General features: G+C 33.4%; 1 protein-coding gene across 1 annotated transcript; it reads right to left on the bottom strand.

Moving 5' to 3' along the window:
• Positions 1 to 12: 12 nt before the first annotated feature.
• Positions 13 to 17215, bottom strand: LOC132740999 (uncharacterized; the record flags this gene model as incomplete). Its single annotated transcript, XM_060729072.1, is given in 4 exon segments — positions 13 to 3190; positions 8770 to 8853; positions 9613 to 9666; positions 15281 to 17215. Coding segments are annotated over 4 exon segments (2142 nt in total). The 3' UTR covers positions 13 to 2978.
• Positions 17216 to 20063: the final 2848 nt, after the last annotated feature.

Genomic DNA, 20063 nt, shown 5'->3' with positions numbered 1-20063 from the left:
TGCCACTGCTTACAATCTGGTCTAATTTTATAACTTTTCTATTAATAACTCATGAAACTTAACATACAGTATCAGAAAGTTAAACAGCATATAATTATAGAACAAGACAATTGTCAAGCATGAAATGTTGCCTACCGTGGCTGTTTGTAATATGTACAAATGTTATGACCTACGAAACAAGACTGATAGTTGAAATATAAAATATGAAATTAACCTTGAATTTAAAGTCAAAAGCTTTAAAAATGCTAAAGTAGATTAATTGGTTAAGGTCAAGGATATATAAGGTTAAAGGGACTCCACTGAGTTTTTTTGACATGATGGGACTGAAAATATTTTTTCCAGATAAATGTACCATTTGATATAGGTTTAGACCACTAATCTTTGTGCAAAATTTCAGATAATTGGCACACTGTGTTTTTCCAGAATAATTATTCAAATTTTAAAAAAATGACCCAAGATGAAAAGCGTTTAAACTCTTTTCACTCAAATCGGGCTAAGAAAAGCATAAAAATACGATTCTCAATTTATTTCAAAGTATATTTCTTAACTTTCTTTGCATATATATCTGTTTAAAGTGTCCCAGCTCATTTATGTAAGTTATTCATATGTTTTGTTTTTAGGCTTTTAAACCTCAGTGGAGTCCCTTTAATGTAAAATTCCAAAGGCAAAGTTGTACATGTGGTCAAAATATCAAAACCTTAAGGTATATACATGTAGTAAAAGAGAATTTTATTTTGTCGAGACTGTTCCTATATAACTCTATGTAAAACTGATAGGCTTTGGAGCAGGACCATTTCTGAAATATGAACAAGCTTGTTAGAGTATCAACAGTTGATGTTGCATACCTAATATCAATGCTCTACACCTTGTGATTAGAGAGAATATTTTCCTTTAGGCTGCATTGCAACCGGAGTTCTGCATGTAATGAAAATCATTGAACAACATTGGTAGCTCTTCCAACAAGGAATATCCATTGCAAGTTTTATCAAATTTGGCCAAGTTGTATTAAAGTAAAAGCTGCAGGCCTCCAGATGAGCGAAAATGTTTCAATAAAATCAAATTTGAGAAAAATGTACTAAGATTTTAGGAAATGTAAAAATATTCAAGATGCAAGTAATAATTTAAATGTTATGTGGGATTAATGACTGATTTTTCAGTATTTATAACTTTATTTCTACTGCATTACTAACACAGTATGGGCAATTTTTGCATATTATGTCCTCTTTTTCGTAATTTACGTGGGCTGTAAGTGCCATTGATAATTTGTAAATTGCTCTCTTTTTGTTATTTCACTAAATAATACTTTTAACCACATTTTCAAAATTTTCATGAAAATTAGCCGCATGAATCTGGAGGCGTGCTGCTTTAAGACAAGATCCAAAAATATATAAATGTCTGATATAATTTTTATGTATCTGTTGCCATAGCAACCAGATTTTTTTTCAGAGGAACAAAATGAAATAATGTGCATTATCCCCATCTATCAATAATTAAAGTTTCATTAAAAAGTACTTCTATTCTGTACTTTAACAGTTATTACAAGATCCTAAAATGTATCCATTTTTGAAATAATTTGTCTATTTGGTGCCATAGCAACCAGATTTTTTTTTCAGAAGAACAAAATAGAATTACATGCACCACTTCCATGTTGTCATCTGTCTATATTTCGAGTTTCATAAAAAAAAACATTCAGTACTTTTAAGTTTTCCCAGGATCCCCAAAGTGTGACTGACAGACTGATAGATGATGGTAAACCGCGGTTTTACCAAAAGGGACTATTAATAAAGTATTTCGCACCTATGCTATGTATGCCACAAGACCTGATTTTATATTTATTTTTATTGTGTTTTGTACCCTGCTACACCTTTAAGCAACCCAAAACCCTAACACCAGTTATGTAGATTATTAACACATATGTTGTCAATAAACAGGATTTAAAATCATACATTGTCATTTAAGTACATGATGTAATACTATACTTAGATGGATAACAACAAATCATAAAATATCAACATTTGCCCAGTTAAATTTGCTACCAGCAAGGAACCAAGCTAACATACCATACCATCTAACCACACTTAAGACTAAATTTAAGAGACAGGTCAAATCATAAAATGAATGAATTTGCAAACCTGATTCTAAACTAGTGGCCAAGCACACCAAAATGAAATTTTCATAAGGGAATGTGCTAAAACATTACTGACTGATTAAGTCTAATCACATATTGTATGTGATGTACACGAATAATGTGTTCAATATAATACAGGTGATAAAAATAATACAAGAATGATAAAGTTGAAATGCATTGATTAAAACACTAAGAACTAGAGCTATCAATAAAAGTGATTAATACCTCCACCAGCAACTTGGACTTTTTAAAGAAAAAAAGTGGTCAGAAAAAAAAATTGAGCTCAACCTATAATTAATTAAGTACCAACAGTGTACAAAGAATTATTTCAATCAATTGCAATCCAAACCAGGACTCATATAAACTTGTTTTATATTAAATTTGAGTGTTATATCTCATTCTTAACTGAAAACCATGTTTCTATCTTAAGTAAAAATGATCCTGTATCCCAGGGGGTCAAAATGCCATCCCAACCAGGGTTTCCAAATAAGACTGCTAAATACCAAGATTGATAATAACATCTCATTTTTAAGTAATACCTTCTAGAAAACATTTTTTTATTTTTAGTAATGTTGACATTGACCCAAAGGGGTCCAAAAGCAATCCCAACCAGGGTCTTCATATAAGCTTGCTATATACCAACGGAAACTATGATGTAGACCGACCGACAAGCTGACTCCAATATATCCCCCTTAACTGCGTTTGTGGGGGTATAATTATATGAAGAAATTGCCTAAGTGACTTGAGTCACAACAGTCCACATATTGCAAGTTGTTTAACAATGAACTTCCCACTTAAGTTTCCACACACAGAAAAATTATGATCACACAGATTTGGCTACACTACATCATCATAGCAGCTTTTTCAGTTTCTTCTTTTCCAATGTGATCCAATTATGAACAGTGTTTTTTACTTTTTGCCACGACAGATGACTGAGAACTTCATATTTGTTAATAACTTTCTCACAATCCACTTGCCGAAGTTCCCTTCTCAAATCCACATTTGCTTTAAACAACTTCTTTAATAAGTTGCTTTGCTCATCACTAAGCCTCTGCACCTTTTCTGAAAAAGAAATTAAATGGCCTAATTTCTAAGTTTTAAACTTTCCATAAATTTACATGAATTCATTTATAAGTTTAATGCACCACTCATTTGTTTCTACCACCCTCTTGGACAGGGATTTTGATTTGTGGTTTCCAAATTCCAGCTTAGTCCCCGTACTGCAGGGACACTTCAGAATCTCAAATCCCGCCCTTTTCCCTGCCCTGTGTAGATAAACACATTGTCTAGCAGTTTTTGCAAACCATGGCACTTAAACCTCAGTCCACGTCCAGGCTATCCCTGACCCCTCCCTGGTCCTGGGGAGGGGCGGTGAAAACAAATGACTGGTGCATAATGTTTTACAGCTTTGATTTATAAGCCAGAGTTAAAACAACACAGTGAACACAAAAGCTTCTGAAGTCTTTAAATTATGTATACTGTACAATGGTATCCAACTACTGTAGGTCGTTCCTTTTCAAAAATGTTTTTAAACTGATATAAATGGGTTTAAGAAACATCATTTAATCGAAAACAATCAAGTTCACAGATCATTATTAAATAATCATTGTGTGTGTTGTGTGATAAATGCTTTCGAGGGATCACTTTGTTTCCAGATTTTTATACTTCACAACAGCAGGTGTCAAGTGCTGTGTGGCAGCTGTAAAAAGTTGCCCCATACTTCACCTCAGTGTTGTTATATTTTTCTAGTCCTTTGGGATCATTGATGCCAGCACTATTTAGTGTTTAGAATTGAGTACAGCTCAAGCCAGTGCTAGGGGGAGTGAGAGATGTTGCACTTATTTGATATTTTGTTGTGATTAATGCTTCCGAGATTTGTTTCCAGATTTTTCCTTTTTGCTTTAATAATAATCCATGTATAAAATAAACCAGAGCTGTCGGAGGAGACAGCAATGCTCAACTAATTAAAAGCTGGATGCAGTAAAGGAAGACAAAACTTTGAAAAAATAATCAATTATGATATAAATATAATTCTGTGTCAATAACAAGAAAGCTATAACAATTTTCAAGGGGGATAATTCTGTTAAAAATTAGTGATAGGGTTGTGAATCTTATCACACATCATGTGGGGGATGATAAGAAATATATTCTAGTATTTGAAGTTTGAAGAAGATACCTTAAGAAATAAAGAAGTTACAGCAAAAAATAACAGTTTTAAAGAAAGTTCTATTGGGAGATGATTGTGAAAATATTGTTGCTATAGTTAAAATTCTTATCACATATTATTATGTGGTTGATGATAAGAACCTATATTTTGTAGTTTGAAGTTGATACCTGAAGAAATAAATAAGTAAGAGTAAAATAATTAAGGAAATTTCTTAGTTAAAAGGGTGATAAACTGATAATTCTAAAAATATTCCATTTAGAGTTATGAACCTTGTCACATCAGACATGGCTGATGATAAGGAATATATATTTGAATTTTGAAGTTGACACCTTATAAAATAAAAAGGTAAGGGTAAAAACTAATATTTTTTTAAGGAAATTTCTAAGTTGAAGGGGAGATAATTCTGAAAATATTTCATTTAGTGTTATAAACCATGTCACATAAGATGTGGTTGGTGGTAAGGAACAGATATATGAAGTTCAAGGAAGATACCATAAGAAATCCTAGTCACATAAAATATGGTTGATGATTATAAAGGAACATATATTTGAACTAAGAAATAAAGATGAAAGAGTAAAAAACAATATTTGTTAAGGAAAATTCTAAGTTCAAGGGGAAATAATTCTGAAAATATTGCATTTAGAGTTATAAACCTTGTCACATAAGATCTGGTTGATGATAAGGAACATATATTTGAAGTTTGAAGTTGATAACTTAAGAAATAACAAGTTATTGTAAAATATTTTTTACTGCACAAAAACTTTAATCTGAAATCTGGATGTGGAGGCCAACGTCAGGGTGAGTAAGAGAGCTCTCCATATAACTTTGTATACTCAAGCTTAAAAGGAACCACCTTCAATAATACAGAAGTTGGAAACCATTGGTTAACAAACATGTAAATTGATTGAAAGTAATATAAGAGCAACCTTAATTATGATTACTTTTCCTGCTTACCTAGCAGATACAGTCCAACCCCAATTATTTGAATTGCTTGGGACAGAAAATTTATTTCGAATAATCAATGGCTTCAAATAATCGACATCCGAATATAGTGATAGACTACAATTATTGAACTTTGGCCATACGCCGATTATAGCAAAAAGTACCTTTTACAACACAATTGCTTTCATTTATCAAACGAAATAAAAAACAAAATGTGCATATAAACATAAAATTTTATTGGTATTGAATACATAAATACTTGCATTTTATTCCATATTATTTAGTCCATTTAACGTATGTACATGAAAATTATCATTGTCATCTTCAAGCATTCCCAGTAACAACATATTGGGCACGATGCAGTATTTTAATCATAGATAAGATATATATTCACAATTAGGATATCTTGTGCTAGTGGACATAATGCACTAATTTGAATTCTAACACTATCGAAATTTTTTCTATATAAACAAAGAAGGCCCGAAGCGTGCATTATTCTACAACAATGCACTCGCCGTTCTTATTATCTCCCTGTGTATTTTCACATTGAGGGCGCCATTTTGTTTGAAAAATCTGATAAATAAAAACAATTTTTTGTCGAATTTTGTTGTGAAAACTATCTAGAATGAAAGAAAATGGTCTAACTAAGAAAATAAATCCGAACACCAATATCTTTAATTCAGTCGTTAACGCTGTACAGACGTTTAAAATGTTGTTTACGTGACGTCACAATGTAGCGCCAAACAGCACGTACAAAACAATCAAATTAAGTACGCTATTTTAATGTCGCAAACGAGTTAAGTTTTACATTTATTTCAGTTTTAATAATTTGTATTTCGCTTGAAAATTATAGAGTGAAAAAAAATTAACAAACAAAGAGTTATATCAACGTATAAAATTCGTTATTCTTAAAATGTTTTTACACACGGTAGATTTAACGACAGTTTTTTTCAACCCATTGGAACAGCCTTTAAAGAACGTTTCTATTGGAAACTCTGAGACGAAAACAAATTTAACCGCCAAACATGAAGTCCATCTTTATAATAATAATTATATTTTTTCTTGACGTGTTAGAATGGAAATAGATATTAATTCTTCGTGCATTATTGTATAATAATGCACGTTTTTCGTTCAAATGCTTTGTAATTAATCACTCAGGCCTAGCGGCCTTCGTGATTATATTACTACGCATTTGAACTCAAAACGTGCATTATTCTACAACAATGCACTCAGAATCAATATCTATTTCCTAAATAGAATTTTTTTTCAGTATTCATATGCAAATATGTGGTAGTGTTTGCTTGTTTATTTATTTCTTATTTTAAATTGTTTACTTTCATTCTTTGATTTAATTAATTATTACATTGAATTATTACTTTTAACCGTCCAATAATCAAACAGAAATCACTCACATGCAAGTTGTTTTCGGTAATTAAATAATAAAATTAAAAGACACATAATTATCACGATAGTCTAAATACATGCACGGCTGTTAGAAAATTTTCACAAGTTAAGACCGTCACCGAGTTGATCAGCGTCAATTAGTCTGGCTTTGAATAATTGGTGTGAAATTCTTTCATAATTGTATGATTGGGAACGAAATTTTACTTCGAAAAACAGGAGGTATTCGGAAAATGCATTTCGAATAATACGCTTGTATTTATATTGATTACGGGACCGGCGATGTACTTCGGATAAAGACCGGGTATTCGAATATAGGGTTGTCAAATAACCAGGGTCAGACTGTATATCATATGCGTAATGAATTTAGAGACATTTTCAATAAATGGAAATAACATTACTTTCATTTTTGCAAGTCTTAGTGTTTCCTTTAAAGAGCTTAGCTAGGTACAATATGCACTGATTTTGCATTCAGGAAAATCATGTATCTGCATAATTTACTTATTTTTTATTAATGAAATGGCTGCTATAGTAAATTCATCCACTATTTTAAAGAAAAAACCTTTTTTGTATTGGAAAACAGCATATATATAATAGAGGCAAACTAGATGTTTTTCTCCCCCAGCACCTGATTGAACAAAGATAAAGAAGAGCTAAATAGCGAATATATATATATATATACACTATATATATAAACTGTTTCCGCTCACCCAGAGCTTGCATAATATAAAACTAGAACTCCGTGAGTCGGATGTGTCGCCTTGTGAACAATATAGATTAGGAGAAATGGCCAGGATAAAAATGATATTTGAAAATCAACAAAGGGCAATAGCTCAAAAAATAAGAAATGCAGAGCAGCAGTTTCTGTGCATTGCACTTCTTACCAATAAGATCTATCATCCTACTAAGTTTCAAGTCTAAAGCTTTTATAATTTATGACATATGGCCTGGACAAAAATAAAGTATGAAAATCAACAAAGGGCAATAACTCAAAAAATAAGAAGTGCAGAGTACTGGTTCTTGTGCACTGCACTTCAAGTCATTGTAAGAAGCATCAGCATACCAAGTTTGAAGTCAATCCGACTTATGCTCCGGACAAGCTTAAGGGGAATTCGACACCTACAACGACGCCAACACTGCCGACAAAAGTAACCCCTATATGCCTTTTTCAAGGCGACACAAAAATATGTATATAAATATATATATATATATATATATATATAATATATATATATATATATATATATATATATATATATATATATATATATGTGAAACAACACTTTAGTTTTAGAGCGCAAACAGTTGTCACACTACAGGTCCCTGTGACTTTGACTTTTGACCTAGTGAACCAAAAACCATATGGTTCTTTTATTCAAGAAAGGCAAGTATCTTTTAAAGTTTAAAGAGTGTAGGTGTAATGGTTTTCCAGTTATTCAGCAGAAACAGTTTTCACTCTACTGGTCCCTGTGATCTTGACCTATGACCTACATACCCCAAAACTGAAAGGGTTCTTTTACTTGTGAATGGCAATCATTCTGTGAAGTTTGTAGGCTCTGGGTTGAGTGGTACTCAAGTTATTGAGTAAAAACCATTTTCACTCTTCAGTTCTGTGTGACCTTGAGCTTTCATTTACTGATTTCAAAAACAATAGAATTCTCCTACTCTATGACGGCAATCATCCTATGAAGGTCGGAGGCTCTGGATAAAATGGCAGTGAAAGTACTGAGCAGAAACCATTTTCACTCTTCAGGTCCCTGTAACCTTGACATTTGACCTACTGACCCCAAAAACTGTAAGGTTCTTCTACTGAATAGGGGCAATGATCCTGTGAAGTTTGAAGGCTGTGGGTCAAAAGGTACTCAAGTTACTGAGCTGAAATAAAACGTAACAGACAGACAGACAGATGGATGGGGCAAAACATGTCTCCCCCAGATGTGGGGAGACATAAATTATCTAACATGTCTCCCTTTCATGGATGGATGTGAACATGTATGATTCTATTGACAAACCATGTTTAATTTCTATTAGGAATTCTGTCTTAGTTGATATTGATGACATGTATATATTCAAACAAGAGACATCATCTGTGACTTTCAAGGATGACATGATGATTACATTAAATACTTACTAGGTTGGCCAGATTTGCTCACAGTTGACTTAACAGGTTTTGGCTGTCGCTGTGACGGCTTGGTAATCTGGTCTGGTTCCAGATCTGAAAGATGGTAAGTTAACTAATTACATGTACAATTTCATATGTATATAAAAAACAAGAGGGCCCAGATGGCCTTTTATCTTTCACCTGAGTAGACCTTCATTTAACATGTTTATAAGTTTAAAGTAATAAAATTTTCAAAGATTTTTGAAATATAATACTTTGTAAGGGGGCATGTCCCTGTAGTTTGGACATAATTTTATCCAAAAGGCATAAATTGCACAATATTTGAAAACAAACACTACATGCAAAATATCAAAGCTCTTTGCATTGTGGTTTGACCAAATTTTCAAAGATTTATCTACATAAGACTTGTCAATCTCCTACGCAGTTATCTCCCCTTATCAGTACAGAGATCTCTGCCATCACAAACATTGAAATATCAATATTTGGATATTTATATTTTTTAGCTTTTTAATTTATTTTTCATTATTTTGTATACTCTTGATAATTTTTTGATAAAATATAACAGACGTAGGTACAAAAAGGTAAAAATAAAACAGAAAGAGAAAAATGACGTAAGATTTTCTATGTAACGGTTGATGTTTACATTTGAATTTCCACGTTACGTCATGTGACTTTCATCATCATGTGACGTCTGTGAAGGTAGTGATTACAATTCTGCCAAAGGGAGGTAATCACTGTGAGGAGTTTGAAGACTTGTATGTGAAATCAGGATGGGGACATTCTTGGCTGCAGGTGCACAATTTTAAATATCTTTATAAATGGTCAAATAATCTTATTAATGCAAAAAAATACCTTCTTCTTCATTTACTTCATCATCTATTTCTTCCTCACTGCTTAACTCCTCAGCTGTCAAAGAAATCATTGTCACACTTCAATAATTGGAAATGAGCATAATTTGAACAGAATAGAGCTGCCACAGGAGTGACAAATACCCCACCTGCTCCCTATGACACAGACTAATTTGTAGAGTCAGTGTACCCGGAGTCGTACACTTTTTTAAGTAAAAATAAGAAAATTATCTTATAGTTAAAAATTCTTCTTATAATAGATATTATTTTGAAAATTACATCCTTTGCCCATAAAAACTGATTACCGAAACATTTCTATCTTAAGTAGGTCATACTTCTAGGCGCACTTGATTTTAAGCAACAGGAATGGGCCAAATATGATAAATAGTGGACTCGGTTCCGCACACAAGGCCATTTTTATACTGAAAGGTTATTTTACAACTTAAACATGTTTTATAAAGTATTCAACATCTGTAAGTCCAGATAAGTTATATTTCTTTGCAAATTTTCAGGACTTCAAATAAATTTAATGCACATTCTTACTACAGTATACAAACATTTATTTCCAAGCATAGTAGCACACAGGAAACATGTAACAGCAATTGAAATATACTTTTTACCACTTGTAGGTAGTAAAGACAGACATAAAACATTATTATTGAAGGTTTTTTCATCTGTTTAGTTATGATTTGTTCGATTAAGAGTTTGGTATCATTTTAAACAAAAGAATCAAGGTGAAATGACTTGACGTTTGGTAGTTGGGAGAAGTTAATTCATGTGCATATATTTCATAACTAACAGCAAATTTGCCATAACAAAAACATACATTTCTTTTCAAATATATATTTTATAATGATCTTAACATTAAAATAGAAATTAGCATGGTTTAATTGCTGAATAAGTTGTTTTTATGTGTGACCTACACAGCCATGTACATGTATTTACATTTTCGTCTGCACTGTCTAGGGAGAGGCTGGGGTGCAAGATCCCAGATTATGTCATATCCTGTTGAAAACATGCCAGTTCAGTGAAACACAAATGAAAACTAAATAAATTCATTTGATTTTTTTAAGAAAAAATGAAAAATGGGAAAGTGTGCGGGACCGGGTCCTGTGCGGAACCGGGTACACTGACTCTAGTGCAATTCAAGATTAATTATAAACAAGACGACCATGATGGCCCTGAAATCGCTCACCTGTATATAGGCCCCTGGGCCAATGCCAATTTTAAACCAGGGACTTTTATTGAACAAACTTGGTTACATAAGACAGCTATTAGAAGATGTTTCATGATAAATATCTAAGCTCTAACTCTTTGGGGTTTTAAAAAGAAGATTTTTTAAGTTTTTACTCTATGCAAAATAATGAAAATCAATGACCCCCCCCCCCCCCAATGCCGGCCCAATTTTAACCCCAGGGCATTTATTTGAACAAACTTGGTAGACACCCACTGAAAGATGTTTCATGCTTAATATTCAAGCTCTAGGTATTTGGGGTTTTTAAAACAAGATTTTATAAGTTTGAACTATATACATATAAGGAAAAACAATGACCCCCCGGGGCGGGGCCAATTTTGACCCCAGGGCATTTATTTGAATAAACTTGGTAGACACTGACTAGGTGATGTTTCATGCCTAATATTTAAGCTCTAGCTCTTGTGGTTTTCTAAAAGAAAATATTTTAATTTTTTACTATATACAAATAAGGAAAATCAATGACCCCTGGGGCGGGGCCAATTTTGACCCCAGGGCTTTTATTTGAACAAACTTGGTAGACACCTACTAGAAGAGATGTTTCATGCTGAATATTTAAGCTCTAGCTATTTTGGGGTTTTGAAAAGAAGATTTTTTATGTTTTTACTATATACAAATAAGGAAAATCAATGACCCCCCGGGCGGGGCCAATTTTGACCCCAGGGCATTTATTTGAACAAACTTGGTACACACTGACTAGGTAATGTTTCATGCCAAATATTTAATCTCTAGCTTTTGCGGTTTTCTAAAACAAGATATTTTAAGTTTTTTCTTTGGGTTGCCATGGTGATAGATCACCGGGAAAACTAAATTCAATACGCCCATCGGACCAAGAAAATTACTGTCCTTCAAGACAATATGTGCGACAAGAGTCAATATTTCATTAAATAATTAAATCTCCATCGCTTACTAATATGCACTGCTTACCAGCAGAAAACGTAATTCAGCTAAGAATAATTGAATCGCCGAAAAATGTTAAATCCCAAGCAATTGTTGACCCTCCCATATGCAACGTAGAATGTCATTAGCCAATCAGCCTTTTAACTGTGTCAAAGTCAAAAGCACCCAAATACATCTTTATTTGTCTGCATTTTTAGCAAATCTACATGTTGGATTTTTTTATTTTGGAATAAAACAATTATGTACACAGGTAATTTTAAACATACATATTACGAATAGAAATATGTTCTGTTATATCAGCGACTTGCAGAACTGTGGTTGTATGAGTTTTGCATAATGCTTTTTATGTTTAAAAAAAACCCTAAAAATGCCAATTTACCATTAAACTGTAGTCAGGAAAAAGGATGCCCTCACCCAATGTTCCTCTGTAAATTATGGAAAGTGAGTCACTTAATTCATATGATTAACATTGTTACATACACACACGGAATATGTGAAGGACAGCAACTTTTGTCTTTGTTAAACAGATATTGAATATGCATTTAAGTATTTTGTTCATCCCTTTTTACCAGAATTCAAATATTAAGAGACATGTGAATTAAATATTGAATTTTTATACCAGCCTACCATATACATTACTTATTTAGAGATAAAAGAAATTGTCCAAAGTTTTTTTCTGTGGTTAAGGACAAATGACCCGAACTTTTTTTTATCATTTAAGGACACCTGTCCTAAGGTAAGAAGATCAAATCTGAATCACTGACAGCAGTGAGGACACAAAATGCTACAAGATTTATAGAGCGGCCACTAAAGTGTTTGACATTGACCTTCAAAGGTGTACTTGACTTTGAGTCTGCACAGAAATGCATTGGTTCTGCACATCGCCCTGTTAAGGTGAAAATCTTTATGAAGAAAAGGGTTTATAGGGCAAATGTCTGATATTTGACCTTTACCTCCCAGGGTGACCATTACCTTGAGTCAGCAAGGCTTTGACAATGATTCCATACATTGCTATGTTGAGGTTTACATTTGATATAAGGAAATCTATCAATGGGATAAGAGTTTCAGAGAAATTGTATATTTGACCTTTGACATTTAAGGCTGACATTCAACTTAATATTTTAGCAAAATTGAAAGAAATTCCTTCAGCTGGTAATTATCTACTAAAAGGGCCACACAATTGTCTGATAGTTAACCTTTAACCTAAGATTGTGACATTTATTGACCTTGAACCAACACAGCAGTGAATGGGATTCTGTAAATCATCTTCAGCCAAGTTTGAAGAAAATCCGTCAATTTACAGAGCTGACACAAACCAGGCCTCGACACTAACTTTTTAAGCAGGTGGTATGCCGGACCACTAGAATTGAAATTTAAGTGGTCCTTCCAGAAGTCAGGTGGTCAATTACTATTATTATATCATTTTACTGCAAATTTAGACAAAAATGCTTAGAATTGACGACAAGGTGTATTATTAACCTTTAAAGAAAAAACAGATATTTTAGATATATATCTTTTTTAAATCAGAATTTAAGGAGAGCAAGTCAGTAGGTGTTTTCTTTCGTTCAGTTATTTGTTGTTTTTTTATCTCATTCAAAAATACACATCATAGCTCTTAACTTATTTAGTAAATAAATTATTTATGTTAACTTTTATATTGAAGTGATTTCTCCCTCAACTCAAGTTAGGTAATATTGAAACCATTTGTGCCTGTCATTTTTTTAACTGTTATTTAAATATTTATTGCTGATACGTGGTACGTCTAATAATCATGATATATTATAGATTAACATTTTAAATAAAACTAATACATTATCTTATTCTTGACTTTGAAAACAAGGAAATATCTTAAGGATAAAAAAATATTATAACTATAGTTTAGCTTATTTTTCTCACTGATTTAAAATGAATAAAGAATTTTTACCTCTCTGTTGCTTGTTGATTAATTGATATATATTTTTGACATTGAGTATTTTTAACCTTTTAAGGTAATTTTAACTCTGGAAAAAATGGATCTCTTATCGTTAAACATAAGTAGCAAAGAATTACTAGATGCATTTTTCCAGTTCCTGTCGTTCGCTGCCATTATTCAAGTATCTGAAATTTAAGTTTATCCGATATCCCATACAATATCGTAATTACCATCGTCGGATACCCACGGTTGATTAACATGCAACCTAACATAAATGTCAATGGTCCCACCGTGGGTATACAACGATGCATAATTACTAGCATCATTTGAATGAATTTGTACCTATATTAATAGCACAAATTCTTAACTCTTTTAACTTGCATAAACACAATTTTAGCGACTTAAAATGAAAGTTATTGATGACTGAACTTCTTTAACTAGTCAGAGATTAGTGAACCATATACAATGCACATCGGACAAATGATTTTAAACAAAATGGAAATAACATATTTTTGACCAAATCGCAAAATTGTATCCCAAATAAGCCTGCATAAACCAGAAAATGCAAGTGGTCCGACGGACCAGTGGCTATTAAAATTAGGTGGTCCTTGCCAAAATCAGGTGGTCTCGGACCAACGGACCACCGCTAATGTCGAGGCCTGCAAACTTATCTGATATTTGACCTTTGACCTCCAATGTGACCTTGACCCTAAGCCTGCAAATAGGTAACATGGTAACACTGCTATTTGTGGTGAACATTTGAGCAAAGTTTGAAGAAAATCCTTCAGCTGGTCAAGGATTTATAGAAGAGCCATAAAATTAAAATGTTAACCTTTGACCTCAAATTATGACCTTGGCCTTGAACCAGCAGAGAGGTTACATGGGTTCTGCAAATCTTCCTGTTGAGGTAAACATTTCAGCCAAGTTTAAGGACAATCCTTCAAGGGGTATAAGATTTACAGAGGGGACAAGAAATTGTCTAGTATTTGACCTTTGACCTCCAGAGTGACCTTGAGCCAGCAAAGTGGTGACATAAATTCTGCACACCCTCTTGTTGAGGTTAACATTTTAACCAAGATTGAAGAAAATCCTTCAACGGTTATAGGATTTATAGAGCAGACACGATGGAGCAGATGGATAGACTGACCGATTGACAAAGTGATTCCAGTATAGCTGTAAATGTTTGTAGTTGAATGTCATAATAACCATTAAAAGTGTCTGCAAAAAGTATACAATTGACTAAATTATTCATATGGTTAATGACATTTAAACAGAAAAGTTTGTAAAACATGTATGCACCCCCCCCCCTCCCCAAGGGCAACCTATTTGATATATACTTTAATCTGGTGAGCTCATAATTAATAGGTTTTTTTGTCATGACCAACCTCTAAGCAAAATTCATAGGCCAACTCCCATAAATAAATTATTTTCCAGAAAATGTTTTAATCTTAACACTGTGACCATGACCTTTGACCCCAAAATCAATAGGTATCATTTACTTATTTATTGATCAGATAAGTTTGTCTATGGACCGACCGACCAATATGTGCAAAGCAATATACCCCACTTCTTTGAAGGGGGGCATGAAAAACTTAAACATTCACTTACTTTCATCCACTGCAATTTCATCCAACGATTTGCCATTGTACTGGCCAATAGTACCATTGTTAAAAGCCGTCAACAGGCGTCCCATTCTTGCCACCTGAAGCGTTTCTTGTGGGAGTCTATAGAATGTCCTGTGTATGTTTATGTCATGACCCATGAAACTGGCTATGATGTCAAGGTCGTTCTTGTTTAAGCTAAGCACTTGTGCCACTGTTGCAACATGTTTCCGAAGTCGTGTAGTAGTTATCAATTCAGGTTTTGTTAGACCTGCTGCCTTAGCAAAGTTTCTTAACACATCTGAACTCCTCAGTGATCCCAAAGAACCAAAGTTAGGCCTAGGGAACACATATTCATTGTCTTTGGCAACACCTACTTTTTCTCTCAATCTCAGTAGGAGATCAATACACGTCTGTGCATTGTGGGTCAGCAATACAGGGACAGTGCGTCCCCTTTTTCCTCTAATTTCCACTCTGGACATGGTATTGAGAAGGATTTTTTCAGTTGCACTAAGCGACTGTGTTATTTCTTGAGGGCAATCTTTATTCTGGCTTCGTGAATTGTAAGCGCTGACAAGCATTCTTTGCGTTTCACCACCTCTCCTTCGATTAAATATTACAAGCTGTGCCAATGTTATTTGGTTCAGTAATTCCCATTCACCTTTGTCAAAGTTCTCATTAAGTGTGTCCAATAAAGACTCTGTTTTCTGATCAAAATATTTCTTCAGTTTCATAATGTCCTCCGATAACGGCAACAGATGTCCTTTGTTCATTTTGTTCGTAGAAAGTGTTTGCAGAGCAATAGTTGATATTTCGTCAGTCCATTCATCTTCACACAAAGTTAAGAAATTGTCTGCTTTCTTTCCTTGTTCTACATCACCAAATATCAAGGCTTCAGACTTAGCCACTTTTGAACATTTTTTTAACAAGTGTCCTAACTTGAGAGCTAATGAAGGATTTGCGAAAGTATTTGTTTCTGCATTGTACGCGCACAAAACCTTAGTAGACTTTAGTACAACAGGAAATTTTTCAGGGCTTAGAATGTCGTTTAAACAATTTATACGTGAATCTTGTTTTCGTGAGCATATCAAGAACCGCCCAAGTTCTCTCATTTTCTGGCTTATGTGAGAATACAGATGTGGCAAATGCCCATGCTTTTGATAGAGTTTCTCTCCAACTTTGAGAATAATTGGATCATTACGTACTACAATTGTCACTTCATCTCTCACCATCCTTCCAAACACATTCTCTTTCAGTCCTTTATTAATGTTGTTGGTAGCAGGTAGGAGAAGCGCTGCGTCAGCTTGTACTCTTCTAGATTTTTTCCCTGAAGACAAAGAACATTCTTTTTTGTGTCGCCAAAGAGAATCTTTTAGAAAGAAACCTAGACAATCCTCACAGGGAAGATAATCCCCTGGATCATTATCATGAGATTGTCTGGACACAACCACTAGTGTACCTTTCCCTTCCTTCAAAGCCTGGACATTATGCTTGTAATTGCCAGCATTTCTAATGCGAGTTAGTTCCACACTCCTTTCATGCGACTTTTTAGGCAAATCTAAAATATGTTTCACTTCATTTTCATTTTTGTGTTTACTGAAGAAATGTTTCCGAAGGTTTGTGAAGCCATTCTCACAGTACATGCAGTACTGTAGCTTGTCCCATTTTCTCCCATTTTCATTGTTTGTAGTTTGGACACTTAACTTTCTCTTTGGAGCACTATCAGAGGTTGATGTCACTACATTATCTGATTCATCGTTATTTGTATTGGAACGCATTTTTACATAACTTGGTTTCATAGATAGTCCTGGAAAATTTTGAACTGGAATAACTTCTGATGAATCGGAGCCTGATGAATCAGAGATATAATCAGAATGATGAGACTCTAAATTGAAGTCAGGGTCATTATCACTGTCGTCAAGCTCAGTGCTGACATCAGATTCTGAAAATAAAAAATCATTTACATTTAAAACCCATTAAGGGATTGACCAAGCAAAGATGTAGCTGGTTGTTGTTGGTAGCAAGTGCATCTATGTCAACAGAAAGGTGTCATATGACATTGACTGCACATGCACTGTGAGGTATGAGGTACAAAAGCACACAAGAATGGTTATCCAATTAACACAGTACATACAGATAGAGGTACAATTACAAGAGGTAATTAATTTACGATAAATTATGGATATTCTGTATGATATGACTATATACAAAATCTTAACTGTCAAATTTAAAATATGAATTTTCTGGGAGGAGTTATGTGATTAACACAGGTCATGAACCTCCATTAGTTAACAGAAGCACATGGCAGTGTTTACATGAAAAATTGGAATAATGATATGAAAACAAAAACATTTAACTGACTTTGCTTGATATAAGTTTATATTAGGGCTGGGAACGAATAAGGAATTCGATGTTTGAATATTCGTTTTCCATATTCGAATATATTTGAATATTTGTTTTTTTTACAACATTTGTTTCAATATTTCTTTTTGACGTATACTTATTAGAAATTGATTGTGTCGAATACTATACTACTTTAATATGCTTGTAATAATCAGCGATTAAAAATACCTTTATTACTACATCAAAGTTTTTTTTAAATTTTATATATTGTAAATCTACATATACGAGGTATGTTCAAAAAGTTCGTGGATTTTTGCTGTCATTTTTTACTTAGTTCATAAAAACACCCTAAGTGGATATGAATTGAAAGAGTGTCTTTATTTTCAAAAGTAAGATTTACTTTTATTGTTAACTTTTATTTCCTTTACGAGTTATGTGCACTTTAATAACCATGGCAACGCAACATCGGCGCACGCCGAAATTTTCATATAATGTTAAAATATAAACAAATGTTGAAACAAATTAAATGATTGTTTTATGAAATTAAATACAAGTAATCATCTATTAATATTAAAATGACATAAATCTGACTTTTGGCGTCGTTTGGACGTTGAATAGTTGAACAAACAAGTTTTGAGCAGCAGTAGACAGACGGGTAAGTTGGGAAGTATAAACCCCGTTTAAAAACTAGAAATTCGCTCTTTCGGAAATTTTTACCAATAAATGTGGTATACTTCTTTATATTTTTATAAGGTGATTAAATAAACGAAAAACAATGAGTTGTCGAGCAAGTCTCTTTGTTTCAGGTCGCGCAAGCGATTCAAATACGGCAAATACATGCTCACAGGCAGAAAGGGCGACAAATAATTTTAGCGGCAAATTGTTGGGACGTTTGTAACGTCAATTGCAAAAGATCTACAGAAGTTCAGGCATTATGACAGTTTTGCGAGATGTCCGACATGTTTAATTTCTGCATCGGGTCTATGCATTCAATTCTGACAAAGCAATTTAATTTAATTAAAATAATATTTTATTTCTTTCATCAGGATATATGCGTATTTACAATAAATGCTTGTAGTTATTATTTGTATTTCCTGTATTTACCCTGGTCCGTTTGATAATTAATGCTAGCCGGTGTTCAGTAGATTTACCGCATAGAATAATTGTCAGTTGATAAAATATTTTCTTTATCATCAATAATCATATTGTTTAAAGATCAGACGAGGGCGGTTTCTAATTGATACTATCAATCAACAATTGAATTAACTTAATAACACTGTCCGTTTAGTGTCTAAATTACTCAAAAATCCCAATAAAGAGCGGAAAGTATGCGGCACTCGGACCTTTATACGGAGAATGGAGCGAATTGATGACCAATTTATATCTCGGGTCATCTCGCAAACAGAACAAGAACTGTCGGAGGACAGTAACGCTCGACTATTCGAAAATTTGTCACAAGGGTGTTTCATTGAGTATAATAATGCTTACCTATATGAATACATAAAATTGTCCGAAAAGGTACAAACTCTTCAAGTTTCAATACATTCCCTTCAGTAGTTATGGAGAGACAAGCTTACATGCAAAAACTTTACCAAGAATTCATGAGTCGAAAAAGGGGCATAATTATGCAAAAAAAGCAAATCAGAGTTATGGGACTTGTACCAATCATCTTAAATAATCACAGAGACCAAGTGTGTGAAGTTTCAATCCATTCCCTTCAGTAGTTATGGAGATACCAGCTTACATACAAAAACTTAACCAAGAATTTCTAAGTCGAAAAAGGGGCATAATTATGCAAAAAAAGCAAATCAGAGTTATGGGACTTGTACCAATCATCTTAAATAATCACAGAGAACAAGTGTGTGAAGTTTCAATCCATTCCCTTCAGTAGTTATGGAGATACCAGCTTACATACAAAAACTTAACCAAGAATTTCTAAGTCGAAAAAGGGGCATAATTATAAAAAAAAGCAAATCAGAGTTATGGGACTTGTGCCAATCATCTTAGATAATCACAGAGAACAAGTGTGTGAAGTTTCAATCCATTCCCTTCAGTAGTTATGGAGATACCAGCTTACATACAAAAACTTAACCAAGAATTTCTAAGTCGAAAAAGGGGCATAATTATTAAAAAAAAGCAAATCAGAGTTATGGGACTTGTGCCAATCATCTTAGATAATCACAGAGAACAAGTGTGTGAAGTTTCAATCCATTCCCTTCAGTAGGTATGGAGATACCAGCTTACATACAAAAACTTAACCAAGAATTTCTAAGTCGAAAAAGGGGCATAATTATGAAAAAAAGCAAATCAGAGTTATGGGACTTGTGCCAATCATCTTAGATAATCACAGAGAACAAGTGTGTGAAGTTTCAATCCATTCCCTTCAGTAGTTATGGAGATACCAGCTTACATACAAAAATTTAACCACAGGGACGCCGACGCCAGGG

This window comes from Ruditapes philippinarum, unplaced genomic scaffold (assembly GCF_026571515.1).
Source record: "Ruditapes philippinarum isolate M1 unplaced genomic scaffold, ASM2657151v2 ctg16010_1_1_1_1, whole genome shotgun sequence".
Lineage (NCBI taxonomy): Eukaryota > Metazoa > Mollusca > Bivalvia > Venerida > Veneridae > Ruditapes > Ruditapes philippinarum.
Note: the sequence above shows the minus strand (reverse complement) of the source record. Positions and strands in the feature narration are given on the sequence as shown.